Source organism: Corvus hawaiiensis, chromosome 7, assembly GCF_020740725.1.
Source record: "Corvus hawaiiensis isolate bCorHaw1 chromosome 7, bCorHaw1.pri.cur, whole genome shotgun sequence".
NCBI classification, from domain to species: domain Eukaryota; kingdom Metazoa; phylum Chordata; class Aves; order Passeriformes; family Corvidae; genus Corvus; species Corvus hawaiiensis.
The window spans coordinates 35,772,554-35,797,605 of record NC_063219.1 but is presented as its reverse complement, the minus strand read 5'-3'; the positions used below and the strand labels follow the sequence as shown (position 1 = coordinate 35,797,605).

Genomic DNA, 25,052 nt, shown 5'->3' with positions numbered 1-25,052 from the left:
TAAATAAAGAAGAATGACTAATTTGTTCTAGTGTAATATTTGGCACGAGTGTGTGAAAATTTACTACCCCTGCTGATCTGTTTGCCTACAAGTTTAATAGGAGGTTTTAGCAGGTGAATCACAGTAATTGCAATGTTTATTGCATCATTTTTCCTCCTATTCCTAAATTTTCTTGACTCCTTTTACCTAAAAACACATTAAACACAATAAAACAACATGAATGGAATGTTCCTCCTCTCTGAATATACTGAGCTATCATTTGAATTCATCAGTGGCTGAAGAGAGATGATACCTGTACCCAAACCCTTAACTGTTGTGTAGGATTTAAGTTCCACTGAGTGCTGGAGAGTCTTGTAATCTTCAGCTTTCTTTTGTATTATTCTGTCTTTTGCATTTAGTGTCTCCCCAGCTAAAAGCAGGACTTTGGTCAACTTCTTTGTTGGTATATTTTGGTTTATGACCTTGTCATATTGCTGGGTTATGTTTCCAGCGAGGCAGAAAGAGGAGATAGAGTTTGGTAGTTTGAGACTCCCTGTGTTCAGTTGTGTCACCAGGTCATGCAGTTGGTGACTTGTTGATCCCTAGAACCTTTATTGGACTGAGGAGCTGAAAAAGGAAACAGTGGAGGGAACCTCAGTGGACTAATGGGATGGGTAATGTGATCCGAGATGGCCCTGGTTGCCATGCACCCATTCCCTGCCAAGGCTGGGTGCACTGAAGGAGAAAGGATCTTCAGAAAAATTGCTGAATTTCTAATAAATTTACTTATACCAGTGATGTGTCTTTGAGCACCTCAGTTGTTGCTTCTGAAAGTTTCTTTAGCTGTTTGTGAAGCTTCTTCCCCTGCTATCAGTCTCTGTGAGAAAGCATGGGCTCATGGAGACTCCCAAGGAGAACCCCACAGCCTGTGTCAAGAGCTAATGCCTTCCATCCCTTGTCTGGACAGCCTTTTGCACAGAAAACTGACAGAGCTGACAGTTTCCAGTGGCTTTTGCTGTATCTTACACTTCACATTCCAGAAGATTTTTCAGAGCTATAAAAAAAGTGGTGACTGGGAGAAGCTTGGCCCAACGAAGACTTCTTTAGTTGGCCTTGGTAATCTCTGTGCTGTTCTGATATCTCGAGTTTTGTGATCTTTGATTCTGTTCGTTTCAAAAGTGGAAAAGAGAAGCAGTTAGGCACTCCATGGTTGTGTTCTGTGATATGAACTCAATAGACACTGCTAGTGAAGTCAGTAAAGTTTTGGTTTGTTTTGTAATACAACTTATGGAGTGGTTCAGAGCTTCACCAGCAATGAGAATTCTCCTTTAGCACGACCCCTTAATCTCCCCATTGTTTCTATTGCTTTCAATTCCTCTGTTTTAGCATTGCAGTTTAGCTGTTGGAAACCATTTGGAAGTTACCATTTCTGTTTCAGATGTTTGCTGTTGTTTAGTCCTTTCCAGGCTCTGTTTAACATCTTCCTACTATTGCATTCTTTAGCGGGAGCTTATTGAAAGTAATGATAAGACATAAAAAATAATGTTAGCAAACAAGTTGGTGCCAAAGTAACTGTCAGGTTTATCCTTGAGGGAAATGGGAACAATATATAATCCACATCTTCCTGTATTTTGGGTCTTTCATTTATTGGTTTTCTACTCAGCAGTGTCAGTCATCTTTCTTTTTCAATATGCTGAGCAGAATTCCTAGTCTTTTGGTGCCTGCATTTGCTAAATCTTTTTGAGTGTGATATAGACGGGATGAAAATTATATTCCATTTGAATATATACAAAATTGCTATTTTCCCATGCCTTCGAGCATACAAAAATTATTTTTGCTGTTGCCATTCTGTATTACAAACAAGTCGCTGTAAATCTATGAAGTCATACTTGCTTTTCGACTCTTCCCAGTTTTTCTTCAAATCCATATTCAATATGTGAGATGTCTGTGTATGCCACATCAGCCATTTTTTAGTTAATCTATCAGTCAAAACCACATGAATGGTCTAGTACCTCCCACTGGTTATTGTCTTGCTTTTGGTCAACAGTAATGTTCTTCTGTTTCTATGTTAGCTTTACATTTTGTTTTCTTCAAAGACCTCTGCTGTTTATTTTAGTCTTTTAGAAGTTTATGTGATTCACAGCACCCTATGTCCTACATAATTTTCAACCCCTGCTCCTGGCACCATTTACAAATTTATATCAAATATATCCATTCTCCTGAGATTCAGGATGTGAGAGAACCTCTGGATTTTATACGGTACAGCAAAACTCTTTTCAACAATGAGAAAACACTTCCTATACTTGTCTTAAGGTTTGAGTTTAATATATCATTCAATATCTGATTTTAGTAGTTTTCCTGGTGGCTAGTGTCTTGAGTGGGATCAAATGATAAAGATGTATTTGGAATTCTGCATAAAGTCTCATTTCCTTTCTTCCAAGTTACTTAATGAAAACGGTTCCTTGACTGTTATTGAAACGGGTTGGGAATTTACCTTTGTGGTGAGAACTGTATTTCTGGATTGGTGAGCAGAGTCATTATTTTACAAGATCTGAATTGCAGAGGAGCTCGCAGCCATATCTGATGTGTTTCCAAGCTGGTGTGTTGTTTCTTGAATGATAAATGGCTCTGAATGAGAAACTGAGCATTGCTAGAAAAGTATCGATTGGTTACCGTAAGTCTGTAGCTGAGAAGAAAAGGATGCTGAAGGCTTCTGTCAGCAGTTTTAGTGGAGGCATTTGATTGGATTTTGTATCAGGTCCCCACAGAAATACAATTCGCACAAAGTCACAAAATTCATCTCATGTCGCCACAAAATAGGAATATAATGTAGATTGTATAATGAGGATATAATTTGTTGTGCATTTGGTCTTTTTTTGGTGGAAAATAGAGTACTCCATGTAGTGAATGATTTTATGTGTAAGTGCTATTTCTGTTGAAATTCGTATTAAAAAAATTCAATCGGCAATACAACAAAATCAGATATACATAATAGCTTTTCAATGTGCTTTCAGATATTAGATTAATATCTTTTGAACAAAAAATTGTATATAAATATAGCCATTAAGCTATATTATCAACCAATCAAACCAGAAAGTAACAATTATAGTATTTCATTTTAGACAGAAAATGTAGGTTAATATTACCAAAATATATTCACGCTCCTGTTTACTTTCATCGTGCATTAGATGATATATTGGTTATTTGATTTTTGTTTCATCCTAAATAAAGTTTCAAAAATAACATCAGAATGCTTTTCTAGTGGCTCAGATGGCAGGAGCTCTGACTCTGCTGGATCTCTTTGCAAAGTGAAAGGGGGTTGCTTAGATCAGGAAACTTCAAACACATACACCTTAATTTTCCAAGTCATCAGTCTTCTAATTGCCGTAACACCATTCATTACATTAGCATTAATACATGAAATATATCTAGGCAATTTGCCTGGTTCTAAGTGCAGTACATAGTTGTCTTCCATAAATACTCAAACCACCATTAATGAAAACTAATGGCCCATCAAAATTTGCATTCAGAGTACTACTTGAAATCTCCAAAGGACTGTCCACAATGCTAGGGTAGCAATTCTTGGCATTTGAAGTTGCTGTTGCCCAATATGTTGCTGTGCTTAATGCTAATTACCCGACAGAATGGATAAATACAACAATTTTAATATATATTATAACCTAGTTTCAGCAACAAGATTGTAATTAGCGATCGAGCAACACTCTCGTTAGCATAATCAAGCAAATAAATCATTTCAGTTTGACATTTAAAGGTCCAAAATAGCTTTTTTCTTCCCTTGTGTATGAATGCAAGTTGTCTTTATGCTAAAGTGGTTTTTTTTGTAAAATCATCTACTATATTTTAAAATTAATATAGAAATAATTAGTTCATCCTGAATGCTAGGGATCGTAGATGAGTTATCTACTGAAGGAATATATCAGTAAAGCAGAGAGAAATAATCCAAAATTTGCTTAGAATTGTGGTCAAAAATAGCTGTGTAATTGGGGTTTTTGTTTGTTTACATAGCAGTGGTGTATGTTGGTCACCTAGTACTTTCTGAAGAATTAAAACATTTATTTTTTAGTTTTTAGGGCACAAGTGGCAAGTTTTTTGGCAGGCAGTCATAAGAGGTTTGACCTCAAGGTGTCTGTACTTCAGAATTTGTTAGCTGTTGGGGGGTTTTGGTTTGTTTTTTTTTAGATTGGTGGGGGTTTTTTAATGTTATTTTTTACCTTTTTTTTTTTTTAATATACTTGAAATGTCAGGATTTGTGTGACTTGGTCAGCAAATCAGACAAGGGCAGTTTTAGGAGGCTGTGGGAACCGTAGCCAAAGTTGAGGTTTTGCACAAAATATTAAAGAAATGCCTTAAAGAGTGATTACTTCTTTGAAATAAAAGATAAAAATGCCAAAACCATATGTTTTTTGCTTCTTTCCTGTACTCCAGTCTTACAAAGCAACTAATTTTTTTTATAGAAGGGTTTGGATATGTAAAACAGTAAGTTCATGTTGCTATGCACAAGACACCAGTCATTACTAAAATTATTTAATGGCCTGTTCTAATTTGTGGTCACATAGAGGATGCGAAGAACAAAAACTCTTCTTCACACACAAACATTTCATTGAAAAAGTTACCCTAACCTTTAGGATTGTGGGCCATTAACTAACAGGGAAAAAAGTCCAGTTCCCATTATTTCATATATGGATTGTTGCCCAGAGTCACCTTTCTGCTTTTTGCTTTCATGTGCCTTTTTGTTATAATTGCCACAACCAAAATTGGGTGCAGGTGCTTTTTGGTCTAAGGATTTTCTGATAGTGTCATCAGATGCAAGCTACTACTAATTGTTATTGCAGAATGATGTTTTGAATCGATCAATTCTAGATTGACCAGTCAGTGCATAAAATTACAGACTTTCTTTAAATTTTACCCAAATTTAAATAGAGTTCCATTTCTGTCTCAAATCTTCATATTCAGAATATTTTTCATTCCATAGATTCTGGCCTTAGCATATATCTATGGAGAGTATGTTTTGGTTTTTTCCCTATGTATTTTATTTTTTGCTGTAACTTTTTACAGTTACCACAGTGGAAATTACTTTTCAGTTCTGCAGTTTCTGTCATGAAACACTGAACTGTGTGGCTCTATGAATTGGTTATTTAAATATTAAAACTGAAGCATAGGCAAAAAATATTTTACCTGAAAAGAAAGTTAACTAAAAGTGAAGTTAACACACAATATTTGTTGGGAAGGCAGTGTTCCTGAAGTTTAAAGGTTTTCAGTTCAAGCCTTTACTTTTGGTTTCTCTATAGCAACAACCTTTTCTGCCTGAAATTAAGAACCCTGAGACCATCTCATTGTTCATCTGTTTGTACTCAATGAGTGAGGACTCGTGTGACAAGGACAGTCAGAAGATTGGCTTCAGTCTTCAGCGATTAGTTCACTGACGTTTGAGCTTGATATCAAAGCTGTTAAAATTTTAATTCTGAAACATTGGGAGGCAGGGCCTGCTTTTCATTTTTTTCATGATTTTTTAGTTACTGATTGTGACTGTTTTTAATAAAAGATGTGGTTTAACATTTCAAGCAATTTTGTTCACTTGTGACAATGAATTTCTTCCCTAGGGTAACACTAGAACTTCCATATATATATATATATATATATATATATATATATATATATATATGAAAAGTGAGGCATTTTTCTATGCAGGTAGCCTTAAATAAGCAGTTGTCACAGCAAAAGTGAAACTGGTGAAAACTGTTTTCATGTCTGCAGAATCTTTAAAACACAATTTCTTCAGGTTTCCTCTATAACCTCTTTAAGCAATTTCTCTTAAAACCAATCTGAGAATTAACCTCAAAAGCTTTTTCCCGCCTTAGGTCTCAACCATCTACAATTCAATAGCGATCCTCTTAATTTTTAAAACTTGGAAATTTTACAGATAAAAAGCTTTGGTGGGCAGACCAGAACTTGGCTCAGATTGGTACCTGTAATAAAAAAGATGGAAGGAATCCAACTGTCCTAAGAAACAAAACCGCAGGTGTTGTTCACATGAAAGTGTATGACAAAGCAGCACAGCAAGGTAAAGTAAATTTTAAGTACGTTTAACCAACTTTTAAAGTGCAGAGTACTTTTTCTCATGTTAGTCTCCCAATGTGAAGAAAATAATAAATGTATTTTTTGTAATTCACTGATAAAATATATTGTATTGATAAAAATTCCTGATTTTTGAATAAATTAGTGGTTTAATAGGACAATTTAGTTAGCATATCTGCCTACCATATTTTCGTTTATCAGATGTTTACACTAAAGTGAAGCTTGATGTTCTTTTAGAGAGTTTAAAATTTTTAGTAAAAATAGAGGTTTAACATGTGAACCTCATTATTCAAATTATTGAAATTAAGTGAACTATTATGAGAGAATTCATTGATATTCTTCATTATCTATTTTAAAAACAGTTCAATTCATCTATGTTGACAGAAATGACAGAAGTATAAATCAAAATAGAGGCAGTAGAAAAATAGGGGATATTGCTAATGCTGCCAAAAATTAGTTGGCATAGCGGGAGCTATGATAGTATAAAAAGGTGTAATTTGGGGTCATGCACACAGTGTTATGAATTTGGTGACTGGTGATGAAAACATTTGTGATTTTCTCTAGAAAGAATTTAATTTGGATTCCAGTTGAAAAGTGATGAGGATGGGATCTAAGTCAAGCAAATTATTCCATTTCATTGTGGGCTTTCCATCCCTGGTCGTGTCCAAGGCTGGGTTGGACAGGGCTTGGAGCAACCTGGGATAGTTGAAGATGTCCCTGTGCATGGCAGGGGGTTGGAACAGGATGATCTTTAAAGTCCATTCCAACCCAAACCATTCTGGGATTCTGGTTTTTTGTGGAGAAGCTTCCAGAAGAACCATTCCAGATGGTTTCTGCAAGAAGTAATCTTTATGTGGAGCGCAATAATTCAGTTCCATATTAAACCTTTCTGGGGACTCTTGCAATTTTACCTCATGTAGGAAACACCAAAGGTGCTTTGCCATCCTGGCCCTTAGTTTTAAGTGTGGTAGAACAGCAAGTAACAAAAATTTAGGCATTCAGTAAAGTTTCTATCATTTTAAAATGCTTTAACTCCCTACCATAGAGACACCTACGTTGCCTCCTGGGTGATCAGACTTTAGATCAGTGTCTGGTGTCTGCTGCATCATTAGAAAATTTCTGTGATTTTAGGTGAATAAATGCTTTCTACTTCAAAATTAGGAATGTGGAAATAAATGCAACAAGTAGTGCTCTGATTTTTGTAGGCTTGGTAACTTGTAATCAACTAATTCCTTGAATATCTTAGTGGATTTAAATGTTTTTTCATGAAGCTTCAAATTTCTGAGATGTGTTTAGTTTACTGTGTGTAATGTTTATTATAAATCTTATTAAAATATGTTAATCTATTACCTAAAATTAAATATTGTATCAATTAAGCAGTTAGGAGGAGCATGGATTTGTGAGATTACTTTGAACTATATCTTAAATACAGTAAAAAAAGGCTGGGTCATGATGATAACAAGGTTAATATAACATTTGATGAATGAATAAGATACAATGAATGATTTGTTCATGGTCTGGAATAAGATACAGTAACGTCAGTGAGATTTTGCCATTAACATAGAATTTTCAGGTTTTTCGTATGCTTTTACTTTAAAATAGGCAGATTTTTCAGAAAATGAAATTATTTATATTCTGAGGGGAAATGTGGGGTTGAAATTCTGCAGCAGTGAAGCGTGGAAAGGTATATGAATATGTGAAATATTTTATGCATATATCAATTTTTTGAGTATGTGACTTGAACAAAATTTGGAAATAATAATAATAATATATTGAGAACAGCACTCATTTTTAGCCAGTTTCACCCAGGTTTTGTTTTCTCTCCCTCTTCTCCCATCATGTCATAGGCAGCAATTCCTGCCAGTTAAACAATGGGGGATGCTCCCAGCTTTGTTTGCCAACATCAGAAACCACCAGAACTTGTGTGTGCACAGTAGGCTACAACCTCCAAAAAAACCGCATGGCCTGCAAAGGTAAAACGGCTTTCAGTATTTATTTTAGCCAGCTTAAGTTCTAGGGGAATATTGCAATGAGTAAATAAACTTATTTTAGTCAGTTAAATAACTTTACTTAATATGCTTGAATGAAGCAGTTACACAGAAATGTCTATTGTGGTTAAGACAGAATTAAATTTACCTTTTCATTTAATTATTTAAATACATAAATTTCCGTGGAAACTCTTGAGGAATTTTTATGTTTGTTTGGGGTTTTTCTGTTGTTTTGTTTTTTGGGTTTGTTTGTTTGTTTTTTTTTAATGTAGGCAGAAAAGCAGACCGTCTGAATCATCATTAATAGCAGTACATACTTGTTCAAGGCCGTCTACCTTACCTTTAAACTAAATTATAGGCTACAAGTATCTGAATGGTTGGGTATCTCATCCTGTTGTATTGCCCTTAATATAAAATTAAAACCAATTTTTTCCTTCAATCTTTTTCTATTTTAGTTGGCAAAAATCAGAATGTAGCTTACAGCCAAAGTCTTACTCTGCCTGAATAACGTGAAGCAGCCTTATGGTCAAGGTGCCTTATAGTTTTATAAACTTAGTATTGTTTATTACTATTAATTAGGACTAAGTAATTCCTGAGAATTACTGAATAAGAAGACCTCTACAGAGTAGAATTTATTCCTACTCAACAGAAATAGGAGCATTTGGAATGTGATTAATCTAACACAAAAGTAGCCATTTAAAATGCATCAACCATGCTGGTCACTAAAACTGTGTATTTCTCTCTCCTGTCTGTGAGGGAAATGTGCATAACTGAGGTGAGATGAATTCTGTACCTCAAAAGACAATTTACTGTCCTGTTTTCCACAAGTTCTTTAAAATTATCTCTTGCTGAATATGTTCACGAAGTGCAGATGTGCACTGAAAATATTCTTAAATTTCTCATAATTCAAAACTGTTTTTTTCCTAAATTTCATTAATTCGTCTTTCTTAATTTTCGTTACTACTCATTAGTTAATGATAAGGTGGTGCTTGAAATGGGCAGTAATTCCCTTCTCTTTATAGGACCACATTTGGAATTTAATTAGAAATGCACTGTAATAACTCATGGATGCTTTTTCAAAGAGCTGGAGTTGTCACTCTGAAAAACAGTGGAGCACTCTTGGAAAATTAAGTCCAATGCATGCTAGCTCCTCAATTCTTGGAAACTGGGAAAGCTTCCACTTTGCTCTCACTGGCTGCTTTATCTTTCCTGTAGGTATTGAATCATTTCTCATGTACTCTGTTCATGAGGGAATTAGAGGAATTCCTCTCGATCCAAATGATAAAATGGATGCTTTAATGCCAATATCTGGAACTTCATTTGCTGTGGGCATAGACTTCCATGCAGGTAAATATTGTGTATGTATAGTTTATTGTATATATGGTAAGAATTGTAAATTCTTCTCATAAATGAAATAACCCCTTGTTTTCAAACCTTCTAAGTAATTACAGTTGCATTTAAAGGAGTTGGAAATGGATCATGTTACAGAGTTAAGCTCTACCTTTAACATTTACAGTAAATAGGAGAACCTGTATTGTGCATATGCAGATTGTTCTGGCAGCAGCAGCTGCTCTTTTTTGGTGGAGTCATCAATGAGAACTTGATTAGGAAATTGGTTTTACAGAAAGTGTTCATTGAGGAAAAAGGCTTGTTCCTGCTGTGACACTTTTTCCATGGAATTTTCTTAGTCCTGTGTGGTGTTGTAGCTAACAGGTGGCTTTGACAGCTGAGTGGGACAGTTTTCTCCCTATCCAGCACAGCTCAGCCACTTCCCTGCAAGGCACAAGCCAAGTCTGGATCTGTTTCTTCCTTCTGGAAGGTGCTCTGGCAGCCTGAAGAGCAGGCATTTCCACCTGGAGTACACTATGTACCTTTCCCCTGTATTACAGAAATAGTTTTTAGTTTACACAGCCTCACAAACCTCCTATGAAATTATGAGGTCTCAGTTTTGCATGCATGTGAAAGAAGGTGGGAAAAAATTGAAGATCAGATTCTAAAAGTGACTGGATACATTTCCCAGTGGTGCTTGGATATCTTCAAACATGCTAGCAATTTTTGATTAGTTTTTGGAAAATAAGTAATCTGTGACCAAGTAGTGACCTGAAAAATACCCTGTGTCTTTATCTTTTTAACCCATCAGCTCTTTGACCAGCCTTCCTTTGAGACTCATTTTGTTACCCCTTGAGTTTACAAACTGGCAGTCTAGAAATAAAATCTTAACTTATCTGTGTTATATAAATACAGACACTGGCTTCCTGAAATATACAATTATTTTGTCATACTCCATTGTTTTTTATTTTGATGTAGATTCTGCCTGGGAATTCAGCATTGAGAGATCCTAATTTTTTACTTAAGTTTAGGTTAATATTTGCCTTGGTATTGAAATCAGACCTATTTCTGTTGGCTGTGTTGGATCACTTCATCACACAAATATCACTAATCTCTTGTTATCAGGTTAGAAGTTAAGTTCATTAAATCTTCTTGTTTTTTACCTGCTTCTTCATTGATGCTCTTGCATCTCTGTCTAGCAAAATTTCAAGTTCTCACAACATTTTACAGTGCCCTCATATTTGTATATTTTGCTTTCAAATCAGTGGCAGCTGATGTTCAGAGCTTTTCTTGTTTCACGGGTATAGTTCAGTTACGGTCTCCAGAGACAAAAATCACTTAAAGGCAGTGCCTTTGTACAGACTTCTGAGATGGGAAAGACTCTGATACAGAGATTTAATCTATTCCTGGAAAGATACAGGAGGAGAGAGAAGTGGTAACCACACATGTTTGTGAGAGAGAGTACTAAGACAATTGGGTTTTCTAGGGATGACATTTTTTTATTATAATACATTTTTTAAAAATTTAAATTATGCAAACATTACTAAATTATGATCTCTGATACAGAAGACTAAAATTTGACCTTTTTAAATTTAAAATACCAATACTACAATTTTATGTGTATAGGATATGTATATGTATATATATATATATAGGACCAATACTAGGTCCTATACAATTTGTATCTCATGTTTTTTGGTTTGGGATTTTTTTTTTTTTTTTTAACCATAGTCATAAGATATGCTAGCTCCTACTTTAGGGAGTTTTATGTGAACTTAGCTAATAAATATCAAATTAATATTTTGGAAGAATGAGATTTTTGGCTTTTTGGAAAAATTAAATTTGAGGCAGGATGAAATGGAGTGAGGTTCTCCAACTTGGCTGATGATCAGTTCCAGCACAGAGAACATGAATACAATTGGCAGTGACAAATGCACTGCAAAAGATAAATATAAATGGTGTGCAACAGTGAAATCACAAGGGGATTGTGTGTTATAGAAAAGTTACAGTGCAGCTTTCAACTGCATTTCAGCTTCAAAAACAACTGTTTTTCTCATTTTGGTACCTTACATTGAATTTTATAAATTCCTTCCTAAAACCTACTTACATCAAATAGGATTCAGAAAGCAAGTGGAGGTAGTTTCAGTTTTCATCTTGTTTTTTTTATTTTCCACTTAGTGAGTGTTTCTTGCATTTCACTCTTATTCTGGAAGGTTTCCCAATTTTTTCTGTTCTCTCAGTAAATTAGGTATGCAAAGTGGATAAAATATATTTGTGTATGCTAGTAGTACAGTGTATCATAATTAAAAGTCTAATGACAATGTCTTGCAGACATGAACGAGCTAGAAGATGGGTACATCTTTTCTCTCCCTGTGTTTTGATACTTCTAAATTCTAATTAGCAAATAAGTAGCAAAATGCGTGACTCTCATATTTGTTTTGATTACTTGAAGCCAGAATTGTCATTTGTTTGATTGGTGGTGTGGTAAGATTCTTGAGCATACCAATATTGTTTGGTCACGAATAACTCTCTTTTTTTTATAAATATATTTATCTATCTACACAAATATTTATACACCTGTAGATATGTATGGATACATGTGGATGTAGAGATAATATTTATATCTATTTTTATAGGTAACATTTCTATGCTGTATGTAGAAATATATATATTCTATAAATACACACACTGTATTATTGAATTAAAAGCAGATATACAAAGTATGAAAAAAATAATGATGGAACAAATATTATTTATTATCCCTGAGCAGTGTCTTTCCCAAACAAAACATCTCACTCAGGAGGTCATCAGCTGATTACTTTGCAAGCAGAATGTTGGTTGCAGCTTCCCTACAGAACCCTGTCACTGGAAATAGAGACAGTTCCGCTTAAGAGATGCTCTCACTTTGTTTGCCCCATCTCCCTTTTGAGTTTATTATGTGCAACAGAGGGAAGTTGTGTTTGTGCTTGGGCCACTTCAAATTCTTGGCCTGGCTGTTGAGTTAAAATGGTCAAAGTTGTGCCTTTTTTTCCATTTTATGGACAATCACTGCAGCAGAAAGGCTGGGAAGACAGCTGAGATGTCTGAAACACCAAAAAAAAAAAAGACTCAGTGGAAGCTTGTCAGGACATTTAAAATAAAAGCTGAATTGTGGATGTAATTCATATTTTTTATTCTTTTGTCAGCATATCACTCTCAAGTGGCACTTTTTATTTCCCTAGTTAATTTTTTTTTCCCTATACTGTCAAAATTCAGTGTGTCTGATTACTGAAGGAAAACACTGTATAAGCAGTTTTACACTGTAGCTTTTCAGACTCCTGAATATTTTGGAATGGTGATAATCAAAATTGAAGCATTTTTGCATTTTGAATTGAAGCATTTTGAAGCATTTATTCCATTAGGAAGAAGGTAAAACAGCATATTTATTGTGATTTTTAACAAAGGTAGTAGCTTCCAGCTGTTGTCATGGCTCTGTTGTGCTGCTTGTGCTGTATTAAACAGCCTAGAATTCTGGCAGCATTATTTGAAACAAAATTTAAGAAAAGGAAAAGGAATGAGGAATTAAAGCTGATAATTTTGGTACTTGATACATATTAATAAAGCTATAACTCGCAATATTTGCAATTGCTAATGCAGATATTTGGACTGAAGTAAGCGAATTAATCTGAGAATCACTGGCACATGTTTTATAGGAAATGATACAATCTATTGGACAGACATGGGTTTCAACAAGATTAGCAGAGCTAAGCGAGACCAAACCTGGAAAGAAGACATTGTCACAAATGGTTTGGGGAGAGTTGAAGGCATTGCTGTGGACTGGATAGCAGGTGGGTCTGAGCCTGCTCCAGGACTTGTCTTCATTTCTGAGGGTACATTCTTTCCTCTTCAGCCCAAGGTTAAATAACTTGTTTTCCTTTCAGCTCTAATTTCTGGCATTGCAAATGTCTGGAATTTATTTATATCTCTTGGATGGCACTTCTTAAATGAACAGTTTCAATACCAGTTTATGCTCTAAAAAGCCTGAACAGGAATAATATAAATACAAGACCCATGCAAATGAAAATACAGCAGTTAGTTTCCAGTTCTAACTTAAATGCTTTTCAAGTAGTCTTTCCTGCATGCAGTGACTTCCAGGTGTTTTTCCTAGGTAACATCTATTGGACAGATCATGGCTTCAACCTGATTGAAGTGGCCCGGCTGAACGGCTCCTTCCGCTACGTGGTGATCTCCCAGGGGCTGGACCAGCCACGCTCTATCGCGGTACACCCAGAGAAAGGGTAACCTGTGATTCCTAACATACACACAGCTTTTCCTTGCTGTCTGTATTCATGGCATGCCGTCGTTTCTCTGCAAAAATAGTTCTAATTCTCTAAGGAAACCGTTTCACCTGAAGGTTAGACGTTGCTTGGAAGCAGGCTTCAATCTGAAGTTCCCAGCAAATCCAAGGAAGCCATGTCAGCTCATGAAGGACCTCACGATGAAATCCCAGAGCAGTGTAATTCTTGGTAGTTATAAACTCCAGGATCGTGTAACATCGCAGTCTAACAACCAGGGAGACTGGCCAGGGTAGCTGAAAGTCACGTGAGATGAAGGTTGTGGATTGGAGAATAGGGGTTGGCAAAACTGACATCTGATTCACCCAGCTGATTGTTGAAGGCAGGGACAGCATTAACAGAAATAGGGAATGTACCATCCCCATCCACCTCCAGAACTCCTTGTGGAATCCCCATCCCTGGAGTTGTTCGAGGCCCAGGATGGACTGGGCTCTGAGTAACCATGTCAGGGGGTTGTTTAGAATGCTTCAGGAGGATGAGAGGACCACAGATCACTATTTTACATCTGGTAGAATGGTGTATCTCCTGCAAAGGAAGGTAAGCTTCGTCTGTTTTATAACATTGTGCCACAAAATGATAACTGGAGGTATCTCCACTCAGTTCCTCCAGGAGAAGCACAGCAGTGTTTTGCTAGTGAAGTACAGGTCTGCCTTTCTGTGGAAAGATTTAGGCCTTATTATCCTTTGCATTATTGTTACATCTTTTCCCCTTTTCAAGGCAAAACTTTCAAAGGTGTTCTTCCCTCCCCTTGTCCTGACTTCACACTCTGCATTTCTCTGGAACCTGGAGCAGACAGCTGTAAGAATAGAGAAGAAAATAGCAGCTATTAGAGCTCATTGAATCTGCTAGTTATGGCAAGATGGGAAGCAGGTAGCATTCAGCTAGTTGGTGACATTATTTATTGTCACTGAGGAAATGTGTAGGGAATGTGTAGCCCTACAAAAGGGTGTCTTTGTCCCTCATCAGGTGTATTTATTCATGCAACATGTTTTGGCAGCTATTCATGATTTTCTTTGGAGGATTTTAGATTCGTTTAACCTGGTAATTATGGGGTTTGTTTTTCGGTCTTTTTTGGGTTTTTTTCATCAGAGTAACTGGTTTAGGGAACATTTAATTTTAGTATACTCAATGTCTGCTTTTCTGTGGCCAACATTTAGTTCACATCCTGTATTAAGAAAGTCTCAAATAACTCTGACCTCTGACCAGATGCCTGAAAGCAATTTCAGCTCTGTTTAGAGGTGCTGTTGTTAATCTGGTTAACGTTGCATCAAGCTTACGCAGGGATTGTTAAAATCCAGCTGAATAATACTGCCTATTTTAACATTCCTCAACATATTTTTAATTTAACTCATGTTGCAGTTCAGTTTTCTAGTCTGCCTGAGTTCCATCATTACTATAGATGCTATTGTTTTTTATATCAACAACTATGAGAACAGATTCATTTTTCCTAGAGCCAGAAAGCTCTACAATGAGAGCCAAAGTGGGTTGGTTCAGAAGCTTCATTTGATGAGCAAATTATAGGATTCATTTTTTTTCACCCTTATCACATTATTATCCTTCATTATTTCACATATCTGCAGTCATTTAGTCAAATACAGCTGCTTAACAGCAGGTTGATGTAATGATGTCACCAGACACAGGAGGAGAACTGTTTAGTAATGCCCAGAAGACTTTTGGAAGCTTTAAAAACCAACTAACACACACATCCCACACAGAGGAGGGCACTGGAGAATGGTTTTGTGTGTTCTGTTCACTTTATGTACAGCGTGTTACTAAAAAAAACGTTAGTGTTCTATGAATATTTGCTATGGAAATCCTTCTCCTTGGGCAATTAGTAATATTCTAAGCCTCAATCATGTTATATTAGATACTTCTTCCACAGAATAGATGCTATTGTGTGTGTTTATTGTGTATTTTAACACAGATGTACCTACATACATTTGTGTTTGTAGACTCATAGATATTCCCACAAAGCTGTTCCATAGGTTACTGTTCATAAAGGAAGTGCTCTGTGTAGATTAACTGCCCTCATTTTGCTATACCTGAAGTAACAGACTGAGAAGTTTGTCAAGGCAGAAGTTTGACCTAGCATCTTATCCTAAGTTAGTGATGTATAGTGAGAAGTATACAGGAACATGAGATTAGGTAAGTAAGATTTAGATTGTTCCCATGAGACATTTGGCAGAATTTGAAAAATATTTTCCTCTTAAATAAAGCCCCTTTGCTCTGCCATTTCCACAGTGCTTCTCACTGCTTCATAACTAAAACATTTTTAAATTAGGCATCCCTTGTATTATTACAACCTTTGTTAGTGATTAAAGAGCTCCTGTTCCAGAATTATTATTTTTGTTTCTAATTTGCTTTTATTTTTCCAAGCACAAAGCTGAATTCTTTAAGGAATAGAATTTCGTATTGACTCCTAGAATACAGTTTTAAGAATTTCTTCTTATATATAATTTGAAAACAATATCTTAATGAAGTATTCGATTAGCCAACCACTATGATACATTTAATTTCTTAAGATTATTTAGAGACATGAGCCTTATGTTTTTTTAAGTGTCCATTTAATAATATTATTATATATTATTAATAGTATGTATATTATATATACTATAATAGTAATAGTTTTGTTTGGCAATGGTAATAATTATGTTTGCAATTTTAATTGGTGATTTCTACAACATTCTAGGTATTTGTTTTGGACAGAGTGGGGACAGACTCCTTGCATAGGCAGAGCACACTTGGATGGCTCTGAGAAGGTTGTCCTTGTGAGCCTGGGGATTGCATGGCCTAATGGGATTTCCATCGATTATGAGGTTGGTTCCCCTGTCTTCCAGTGTACCTTAAAATGTGCAGTATTTGTTATGTTTCATTAAAGCCAGCTGGTGTTCCACCTTGATGTAATCTTAATAACTCTTAATTAAATACTTGGACAAGCCTGTTGACGTTTCCTTTGAAATTAATCTTTAGGAAAATAAATTGTATTGGTGTGATGCTCGTACCGACAAGATAGAAAGAATTGACCTTGAGAGTGGAGGGAATCGGGAGATTGTGCTGTCAGGGAGCAATGTGGATATGTTTTCAGTTGCGGTGTTCGGAGCTTACATCTACTGGTCTGACAGGTAATTTATTTTTCATAAGTATTTTAAATTTCAAAACATTATTTCAGTGCCAGGTGCCTCACCTTTGTAGGATTAGCCGTTCCTTAGCAAGGTCACAGGCGGGATCGCAGAATCCCTCGCAGTTTCCAAGGAGGAAAGGGCGTTCTGATGCTGAAAGCTAAAAAGTGCCTCAGTGCCGTAGATGAGAACAGGCTTCTCCACCTCCTGTTAAGTGAACTCTACACTGCTCTTCAGTCATTTGTTCGGTGTGAATTAGTTGAGGATTGTTGATGAGACATCTTCAACTTTTTTGGCAGAGCACATGCAAATGGCTCTATTAGAAGAGGCCACAAGAGTGAGGCCACGGATGCTGTGACCATGAGGACTGGCCTTGGGATAAACCTGAAGGAAGTGAAAGTCTTTAATAGAGCACGAGAGAAAGGTTGGCTGTTCTTAAGGATGCTATTGATTGTTTTAATATCACCTGCTACTTTTTCTGTATATTAAAGCATACCAAAAATTAAGTAATCAATGATTTTATCTCCACTTTTTACTCTTGAAGTAGATTTTTTTAACTAAAATTAATGTACTAAAGAAAACATATAGTACCAATCCTACTAAAATCTTCAGAGTGTTTCAAAGAGAAAAGCTAAAACCAAACCACTTCCTATTATTCCAGGTTTGATGGTTTTTCTTTTGTTTTTCTTAAAAAATACTCTTAGGATTAGGAGACCTTGACTTGCGCTTTACAGAGTAGTAATCTCAGGCAGTTTCAGATTTGTATTCAAAAGCAAACCAGATTTTTTTTCTTATTGGACATTCCCAGCCTCTGTGTCTCATTATTTATTTGCTGAAATTACTTGGGTTTGAATCTATCTTTTCTTTTTTGTTTTTTCTTCTTTTTCTGTGGGAAGAGACCTTGTAAATAATCAGATTTCCTTTATATTCAGTTAGTTTAGCAAACTCAAGAGACAAAAGTTATTATAGACTCTCTTTGATTTATGGTACTGATGGTTAAACTTCATTCTCCATTACCTGACTAAGAATAATCTTGCTTTTTAACTGTCTTTTTACTTCTAAAATTCTGTTTTTGACAATACCTTGAAAAACTTGCTTTAGTGAGCAAAATTGGTTAGATGAGTACCAAAAATGATGATGATTTCCTCAGAAAAAAATTGCTAATGGGTAATCCAGACAAAATTTTCTAGAAACGTGTTCAAAAATGAGGAAAAAATTTCCTGGTGTTGGTAGCACTCAAAAGTTGCTTTAATCACAGCATTATTTATCCAAAGATTCTGTTTCTTCTACATACATCTTTCCTAAATAACTGCATTAAATATGACATGTTAAATAAATCTGAATTTTGAAAGAAAGCATGTTTATGAAGAAGAAAAACACTTTTTTGAAATTTTAAATATTTTTGAGAAAAAATAATTTGCAAACATATATACATATTAATTTTACTAAGGATTTCTGCATGCAATTTGAGAGCATCATATTTCATGGATAAAAATAAAAGCCACACCAAAACCCATCTCTTTTAACTAGGCTAGAAATTGTTAATGTCTGCTGGCTTGGAAGGGTCTTATATTACAGAATTAGGAAAATAGAACAGTGGGATAAAACAATGCTTCTTTATGTGTAATTTTTATTGATATCTTTGTAGATTTGATCACATTAGGAATAGGAGAAGTGGTTACTGAGCCTAAAAATCTACTGATGTTAGTTTGAAAAACATACCTGAATGATTTTTTAATACGTTTTTCAAATTTTACTAGGGTACAAATGGTTAATGTCATTGGGAGGGGATGTCAGTGAGCCAGAAGGACAAAAGGGCAAAAACAGGTGAAAAATGTTTTTGGAATATTTTTCTATCTCACACTCTTTTATATATCTCTATATATTTAAGTTTATTGAACTAGAAGAAGTTAGCTGTTTAAAAAACCAATATAATTAAATAGTTTCTAGACCTTTTGTTATTAAAACAACCCCGCAAACCAAAAAGAAAAAAAAACCCAAGCAAACAAACAAAAAAAATCCCAACACCCCAATGAGCTGTGCTGATTGTGATAGATGCTTTTTTTTTCAAACACTTGTTTTACCCTTTCTGGTGAGCCAGTCCTGCAGTGGGATTTGCAAACAATTCCCATCCTTCAGTGCAGTTCTACAGGTGTCCAAGGACATACCCTGACTACTCTGGCTTCAGAACTGGCCACTTTTAAAGAGATTTACAGCTGGTGAACTATGGAAGCATTGAAGTTTTCCAAGAGATTTTAGAAGCTTGAGGATCTTTTTCATATATTTTCTTTTTTTTCTTCTCAACCTCTCATCCTTCCAAACAGATATTAACTTTTCTAGCCTAATAAAACTTTTAAAGAATCTTTTAAGCAAACTGAATGTAAAAATGTATATAGCTGAATCTCCACATGTTTTACATAGCTTCAGAGGACTGTGTCTCATGGAGTTTTTCCTAGGAACACAAATTCAGCATTTCTGCTTTTAACAGCAAGTTACCTCTCATTTCCCGTGATTTTTTATTAAATGGATTTTCAGCTTGAAATGTAGCAGTTAAAGAATTCAATCAACAGGGCTTTCAGACACTACATATTCCCCAACAATTATGGTTTTGTACCTGAAAACATTCTATTAAAATGTTTTATTCACCTTCATTATGTGGAAAACTTTCAGAAGTGGGGAAATCACTATACTGAAAGAGCTGAGTTGTTACATGGAAAGTGCTGTCAGAAACAGAAACTGAATTATCTTAACTAACTGTAATAGTAATTCACAAATAGTCCAAAATAAAAAAAAGACAAATAGCTCCCAATTATTGCTGATTACTGTTATTTTAAACATTGCTTGCAACAAGTGTAGTTACTAATTTGACAATGATTTCTTAATGGTGTGCAATTGTCAGGGAGTAAGTTTTTGAAGTTGGGTTTTAAATTAAATTAGAACAAAATGTTAGGAAATGTCTTCATTGAAAACAGGGAACTGGATTCACACAGTTTTTACTAGTCAGTACATATGTTTTTAATTTGTTAGAAAATGTCTAAAAGCAGTACTGTATTCTGATGGTAGCTAAATTTGACTTTCTGCCAGTAACAGGTGTTTTAAAAAAAAAAATTAAAACTCTAAGCACTTGAAACATTTTCTAAGTCTTCAGCTGGTTTTAGAAGAATAACTCACGTTATCTTTTTAATAAAATAAATACTGTTGTGAAGTGAAAAGGGCATTCATTGTATTTGCTCATTAATTGTGTTCTTTGAAATTATTTTTCGGTTGTGGTTAAAGTTGCATTATTTACCGGTTTAGCCTTTGTTTTCCTTGTGAACATAGTGCAAATAACTTTTAAGAGGAGAATTCTCAGAACACATGATATTTCATTTCTTTTTAAGTTAACGAAGTGTATTTTTATTTATAAAAGATTTTATTATGGTTTTTTTACAGGTACCAGTGTCTGTGCCAAGAACAACGGTGGATGTCACCAGCTCTGCCTTTACCGCGGGAACGCTCGGAGAACTTGTGCCTGCGCTCACGGGTACCTGGCAGAGGATGGCATCAGCTGCCTCAGACACGAGGGTTACCTGCTCTACTCAGGAAGGACAATACTAAAAAGCATCCACCTTTCAGATGAGACCAACCTGAATTCTCCAGTAAGGCCATATGAAAACCCAGAGTACTTCAAAAATGTGATCGCTCTGGCCTTTGACTACAGCCTGAAGGGAAGGGGCACCAACCGCATATTCTTCAGTGATGCCCACTATGGAAACATCCAAGTTATTAAAGACAACTGGGCTGGCAGAAAAGTGCTAATTGAAAGTAAGTAAAAAAAAAAAAAAAACCACCACATATATATTCCCCAAAATGCGTATTTTATCTCAATGAACTGCATTGAGTGAAGAGTTGGTGATCACTTTGCTTGATGGAGTAAAAAAAATCAATGAAGTTTTACCATAATTAATTATTATATTTTATCCCTCTAAGATACATTTAAACATTAACCACTTCAAAATAATTTATCTTAAAACAGGCTTGTGATACTTGAAGCATGTTACTAGAAAACAGAAGTGATGGTGGCAATGCTTAATTTATATTACTGTGACTTAAAGGAGCTTTACCGTTGGAACAAAACCTCATTGTGCATTGCTTGGAAATGAAAATATTTGGCTATTAATTTTCTAGTTAGTGAGGATGAAGTCTCTGTTGTGGCCATTTCCCAGTAGAAAATTTTAAGACCTTGGTCATGATGTTCAGCTGATTCACCCATCTTGAAGTGAAACCCAAGAAAGGGACTTGTGCTCAGTGATAATCAAAGCCAAATTCCAACCTACAAAACTGTTTGGTTTTAATAGAGGCTCACTTGGTAATGTACTTACTTACTCCTCATGTTTACTATGCCTTCATTCCCCCCAGGAGTAGGAGGAATTTTATGAAATGTGACCAGTTTCTAGCCTTTGGAACTTGTAGCTTGGCACTACTATCAAGAAATTGCTGCCAACATCTTCACCAAAGTCTTTGGGATAGGACAAACCACATTTTGCTGCTGAGGTCTCAATAAAATCTGAGTGTCTGGCAATAAAATGTTTATCAACCAAGTCTGACATAACTGTAATACAATGTGTGTGTAGGAAGGTACCAGGTTTGTCGTGGTAAAATCTGAATGTGAATACATAAGGAATACATCCTTAATGCTAAACATCCATAAATCTGTATGCCAGAAGTGTTAATTGTAACAACTTCTGCTGTCTTTCATTTCTGTTCTACTTAATTTGTTCTAAAATATGCAACAAACCACATTCATCTGGAGTCAGTTACCACATGCAGATACTGAATTTGTTTGTTCTCTTACCTTTTTCAGTACTGTCTGGCTTTTTTGAAGGCTGCAATTTCAGTAATTGTTTCCCAAAAGGTCTGAAATGCTATATAGTATTTGCTCCTTAAGTTGTGGATAAATCTCTTATGAATTTCTACTGTTTTATGCTATGTTGCCTAAATTTAGCTATTTGTTTGGGTCAGTTTAATAACAAAACCAAAGAGTGGTGAGGAAAAATGGAATTTTGTTTGCTGTATCACCTTTTGCTGTTGCGTGTTAATGAGAATATATTTTAGAAAAGAAAAAAGTTAAACAGTTGCAAACTGACAAAATATTATTGCACAACTGACATTGGATAGTTGTTATACATTCTGCCTCTGCACTGGGCTTCTGTGGAGTCGTTTGTGGTTTTGAAAACAGTTGGCATTAATGCATGGAAGAACATTTTAAAAATATTTTTGAACTGGAAAAGGGCAGATTTAGATGAGATTTAAGGAAGAAATTCTTCTCTATGATAATGGTGAGGCCCTGCCACAGATTGCCCAGAGAAGCCATGGCTGCCCCATTCTGGGAAGTGTCCAAGGACAGGTTGGATGGAGCTTGGAGCAACCTGGGATAGTGGAAGGTCTCCCTTCCCATGGCAGGGGGTGGAATGGGATGATCTTTTAAGGTGTCTTCCAAACCAAACCATACTGTGATTATTTTTGATACAAGGTGTTTGGGTTTCTTCCCGTTGATCTCCTATGTGTGCATATTTTAGAGGAATTTGTGCTATCTGTATTAAGATATGTTAAAGATAAACTAAGCAATGAATCAGGAGGTTCCCATTACTCCCAGAAAAGCATTAAACCTAAGGGTTCAGAGTTGAGCTTAGCTGCACAAGAGACAGAAACATGCAGGGGTGACATGGAAGCACAACTTTAGCTCTGGTGGTTTAAAAAGAGATTAAAAGTATCATTTGAAAAGCCATTGGAATTTTCAGCATTTAAAACAGACAAAGAAGAGAAATAAGTACTGGGGAAGCACTAATGCAGATAGAAATTGGTTTTTAAAAGAACAATAAGGCATTCCTCATTACTTCATAGGAGGTTGCTCTACAAGAGCTAAAGACATTCCATAAAGCATAGCTGGGAATTACAGGTCTAAGAAATTGTTCGGAAGTGTTTCTACTTATAGCTTAATATGCTAGATTTCATTTTTCATTAGCAGAGTCAGCGCTCTGAATAATTGAATGTCAAATGAAATTTTGTATCCTTGCAAAAGCATTCACTGTAGCTGCTTGGGATGTACGTGTGAACTATGGCATTTTGTAGAAATACTTCTCTGTTATTCTGTAGAAATGCTTCTTTCTAAGTGAGAAGGGATATAACATCCCAGAATATATTTATTGCTCTCTTTCATGTGTTTTAAACCTCTTCAGTTTATGTTGAGTCATTCTTTTTCAGCTGGTATTTCTGTAGCCTTCCATCCCACGGTCTGCATGTGATTTTTCTCTCACTGTAAACAGGAGACATTCATGAGGCTGTTTGATATAATGAAAAGACTTGATCAACCTCCACCTGTAAGGAGAAAAGCAGTGTTAAGATGGTTGCACCACTAATTCCATTCACTGGAAGACGTAAAATTCCCAAATTTTCTCATTTCTGAGTTAAGAATCTGTGATCACATAGAAATTATTGAGTGGAACCCAGCTGAAAAATTATAGTAATAATGTTTCATTTCAGAATTGAAAAATAATGTATTTGACATTAATTTTGCTATTTTTTTCCTCCAGAATTATTAGAATACATCTGTAGGAAGTTTTACTTTGTTAGGAAGATTCAAAACCACACTGGAAATATTTAGTGTGGTTATATCAGTTCTACAACCTTTTTCTACCTCATTAAGTTGTAGTCCACAAATAGTGTAAACCTTTACTCAGTAATTGACTTTAATAGAGAAAATAGGGTACGTTACATACAAGACATGGTTGTCCCAGATTTTTAGTTCACTGAATGTAAACCTGCTCCTAAAGGATCTATTACCAGATAGATCTATACCTCCCTGAAATCAGACGTGTCACTCAAATCTAATAGATCCGTGAACTTTTCTGCACACTAAAAACACTTAAGACACATAGAGCTCTTTGTTAAACAGGTTTCTAGCTCACTAAAAACAGATTTACAACTCACGAGCAACCCATTATCTAACATGTTTTTATCTCACTGAGAACAGATTTACTACCCAGAAACAACCCTTTATCTAACATGTTTCCAGTTCACTGGAAACAGATTTACAACCCATACGCAAGCTATTATCTAACACAGTTCCAACTCACTGAATATTGATTTAGAATTCATAAACATCCCATTATCTGACAAATTTTCACCTCACTGAACAGATTTGCAACTCATAAACAACCCATTAGCTAACACATTTTCGGCTCAGGGAAGGTAGATATACAGCATATAAACAACTTTATCTAACTTGTTCCAGTTCACTAAAAACAGATTCAAAACTCACCAAGAATCCTGTGCCTGGTGGGGTCCTGTCTTCAGCAGCAAGAAACAATGACAACAACAACAACAAACCAGGATGTGCACAGCGTGCCTTGCCCTAACACCTTTATTATTTGTGCAATGTAGGGGTTTTTTGGAGGGGATTCTTTCATATCTCTAAACTCTCCTTTGGTCAATCAGCAGCAGCTTTCTCTTTCTTATTTTTCTAAGTAATTTTAACAGGCTAATCTTTCTTATTCCCACTTCTTAAAAAAAGTTTACCTTTTTCTTGGCCTATGATTTCCCACAAATATTCTTTTGGCTGATCTAAGTTGTTTCAAAGCTTATGTTTATACAAAGAAGCCTTTTTAGAAGAAAAACTGTCAAGTTTCAATTTCTAGGCTATTAGTGCTTTTTTAATATATTTATCATAGGGAGAAGTTTGAAGTAATATATTCATTAACCACAGCCTTCCTCAGTGTATCTTTAGAAAAACAGTGCAGTGCTCAAATAGGTTTAGTACAGTGGTACAACAGTAGACAGAAGACCAACGAGCAAGTTAAAAATTAAAGAAAAAAGGTGGAGGCAAGGAAAAACAAACAAAAAAACAAATGAGAAGGAGGGAAGAGTATTAACATGAGATACACTCAGTGAGATGTTTTTTTCCTCCTGCCTGTGTAAACAACAGCACTGAGACATTTTGCCAGTGTACTGTCTTTCACAGCACAAAAGGGAAATGTTATGTGAAGAAAACGCTCCTGTTTTGAACCTGAAGCACTCATGCCCATGGAACGCAAAAATCTTTTCACTGCTAACATAAAGTGTCAGATCCTGTGACGTATTGTAAGGCTTTTTACAGTCTGAATCTTTTAAAGGTGTTCCAATGTGTGCTACTATTCTTCCTAACTAAATGGGTCCAATTTAACTGTCAA

At 35.5% G+C, this 25,052-nt stretch overlaps 1 protein-coding gene across 1 annotated transcript in view; it reads left to right on the top strand.

The window, feature by feature from the left end:
- Positions 1 to 25,052, top strand: part of LRP1B (LDL receptor related protein 1B) — a 640,387-nt gene that overhangs the window by 474,820 nt on the left and 140,515 nt on the right. Inside the window, exons 32-40 of the mRNA XM_048309308.1 lie at positions 5,921 to 6,061; positions 7,923 to 8,048; positions 9,279 to 9,410; positions 13,085 to 13,219; positions 13,540 to 13,669; positions 16,416 to 16,542; positions 16,697 to 16,848; positions 17,145 to 17,269; positions 20,278 to 20,649. Coding sequence (XP_048165265.1) covers positions 5,921 to 6,061; positions 7,923 to 8,048; positions 9,279 to 9,410; positions 13,085 to 13,219; positions 13,540 to 13,669; positions 16,416 to 16,542; positions 16,697 to 16,848; positions 17,145 to 17,269; positions 20,278 to 20,649 — 1,440 coding nt within the window. The remainder of the gene's footprint in view (positions 1 to 5,920; positions 6,062 to 7,922; positions 8,049 to 9,278; positions 9,411 to 13,084; positions 13,220 to 13,539; positions 13,670 to 16,415; positions 16,543 to 16,696; positions 16,849 to 17,144; positions 17,270 to 20,277; positions 20,650 to 25,052) is intronic.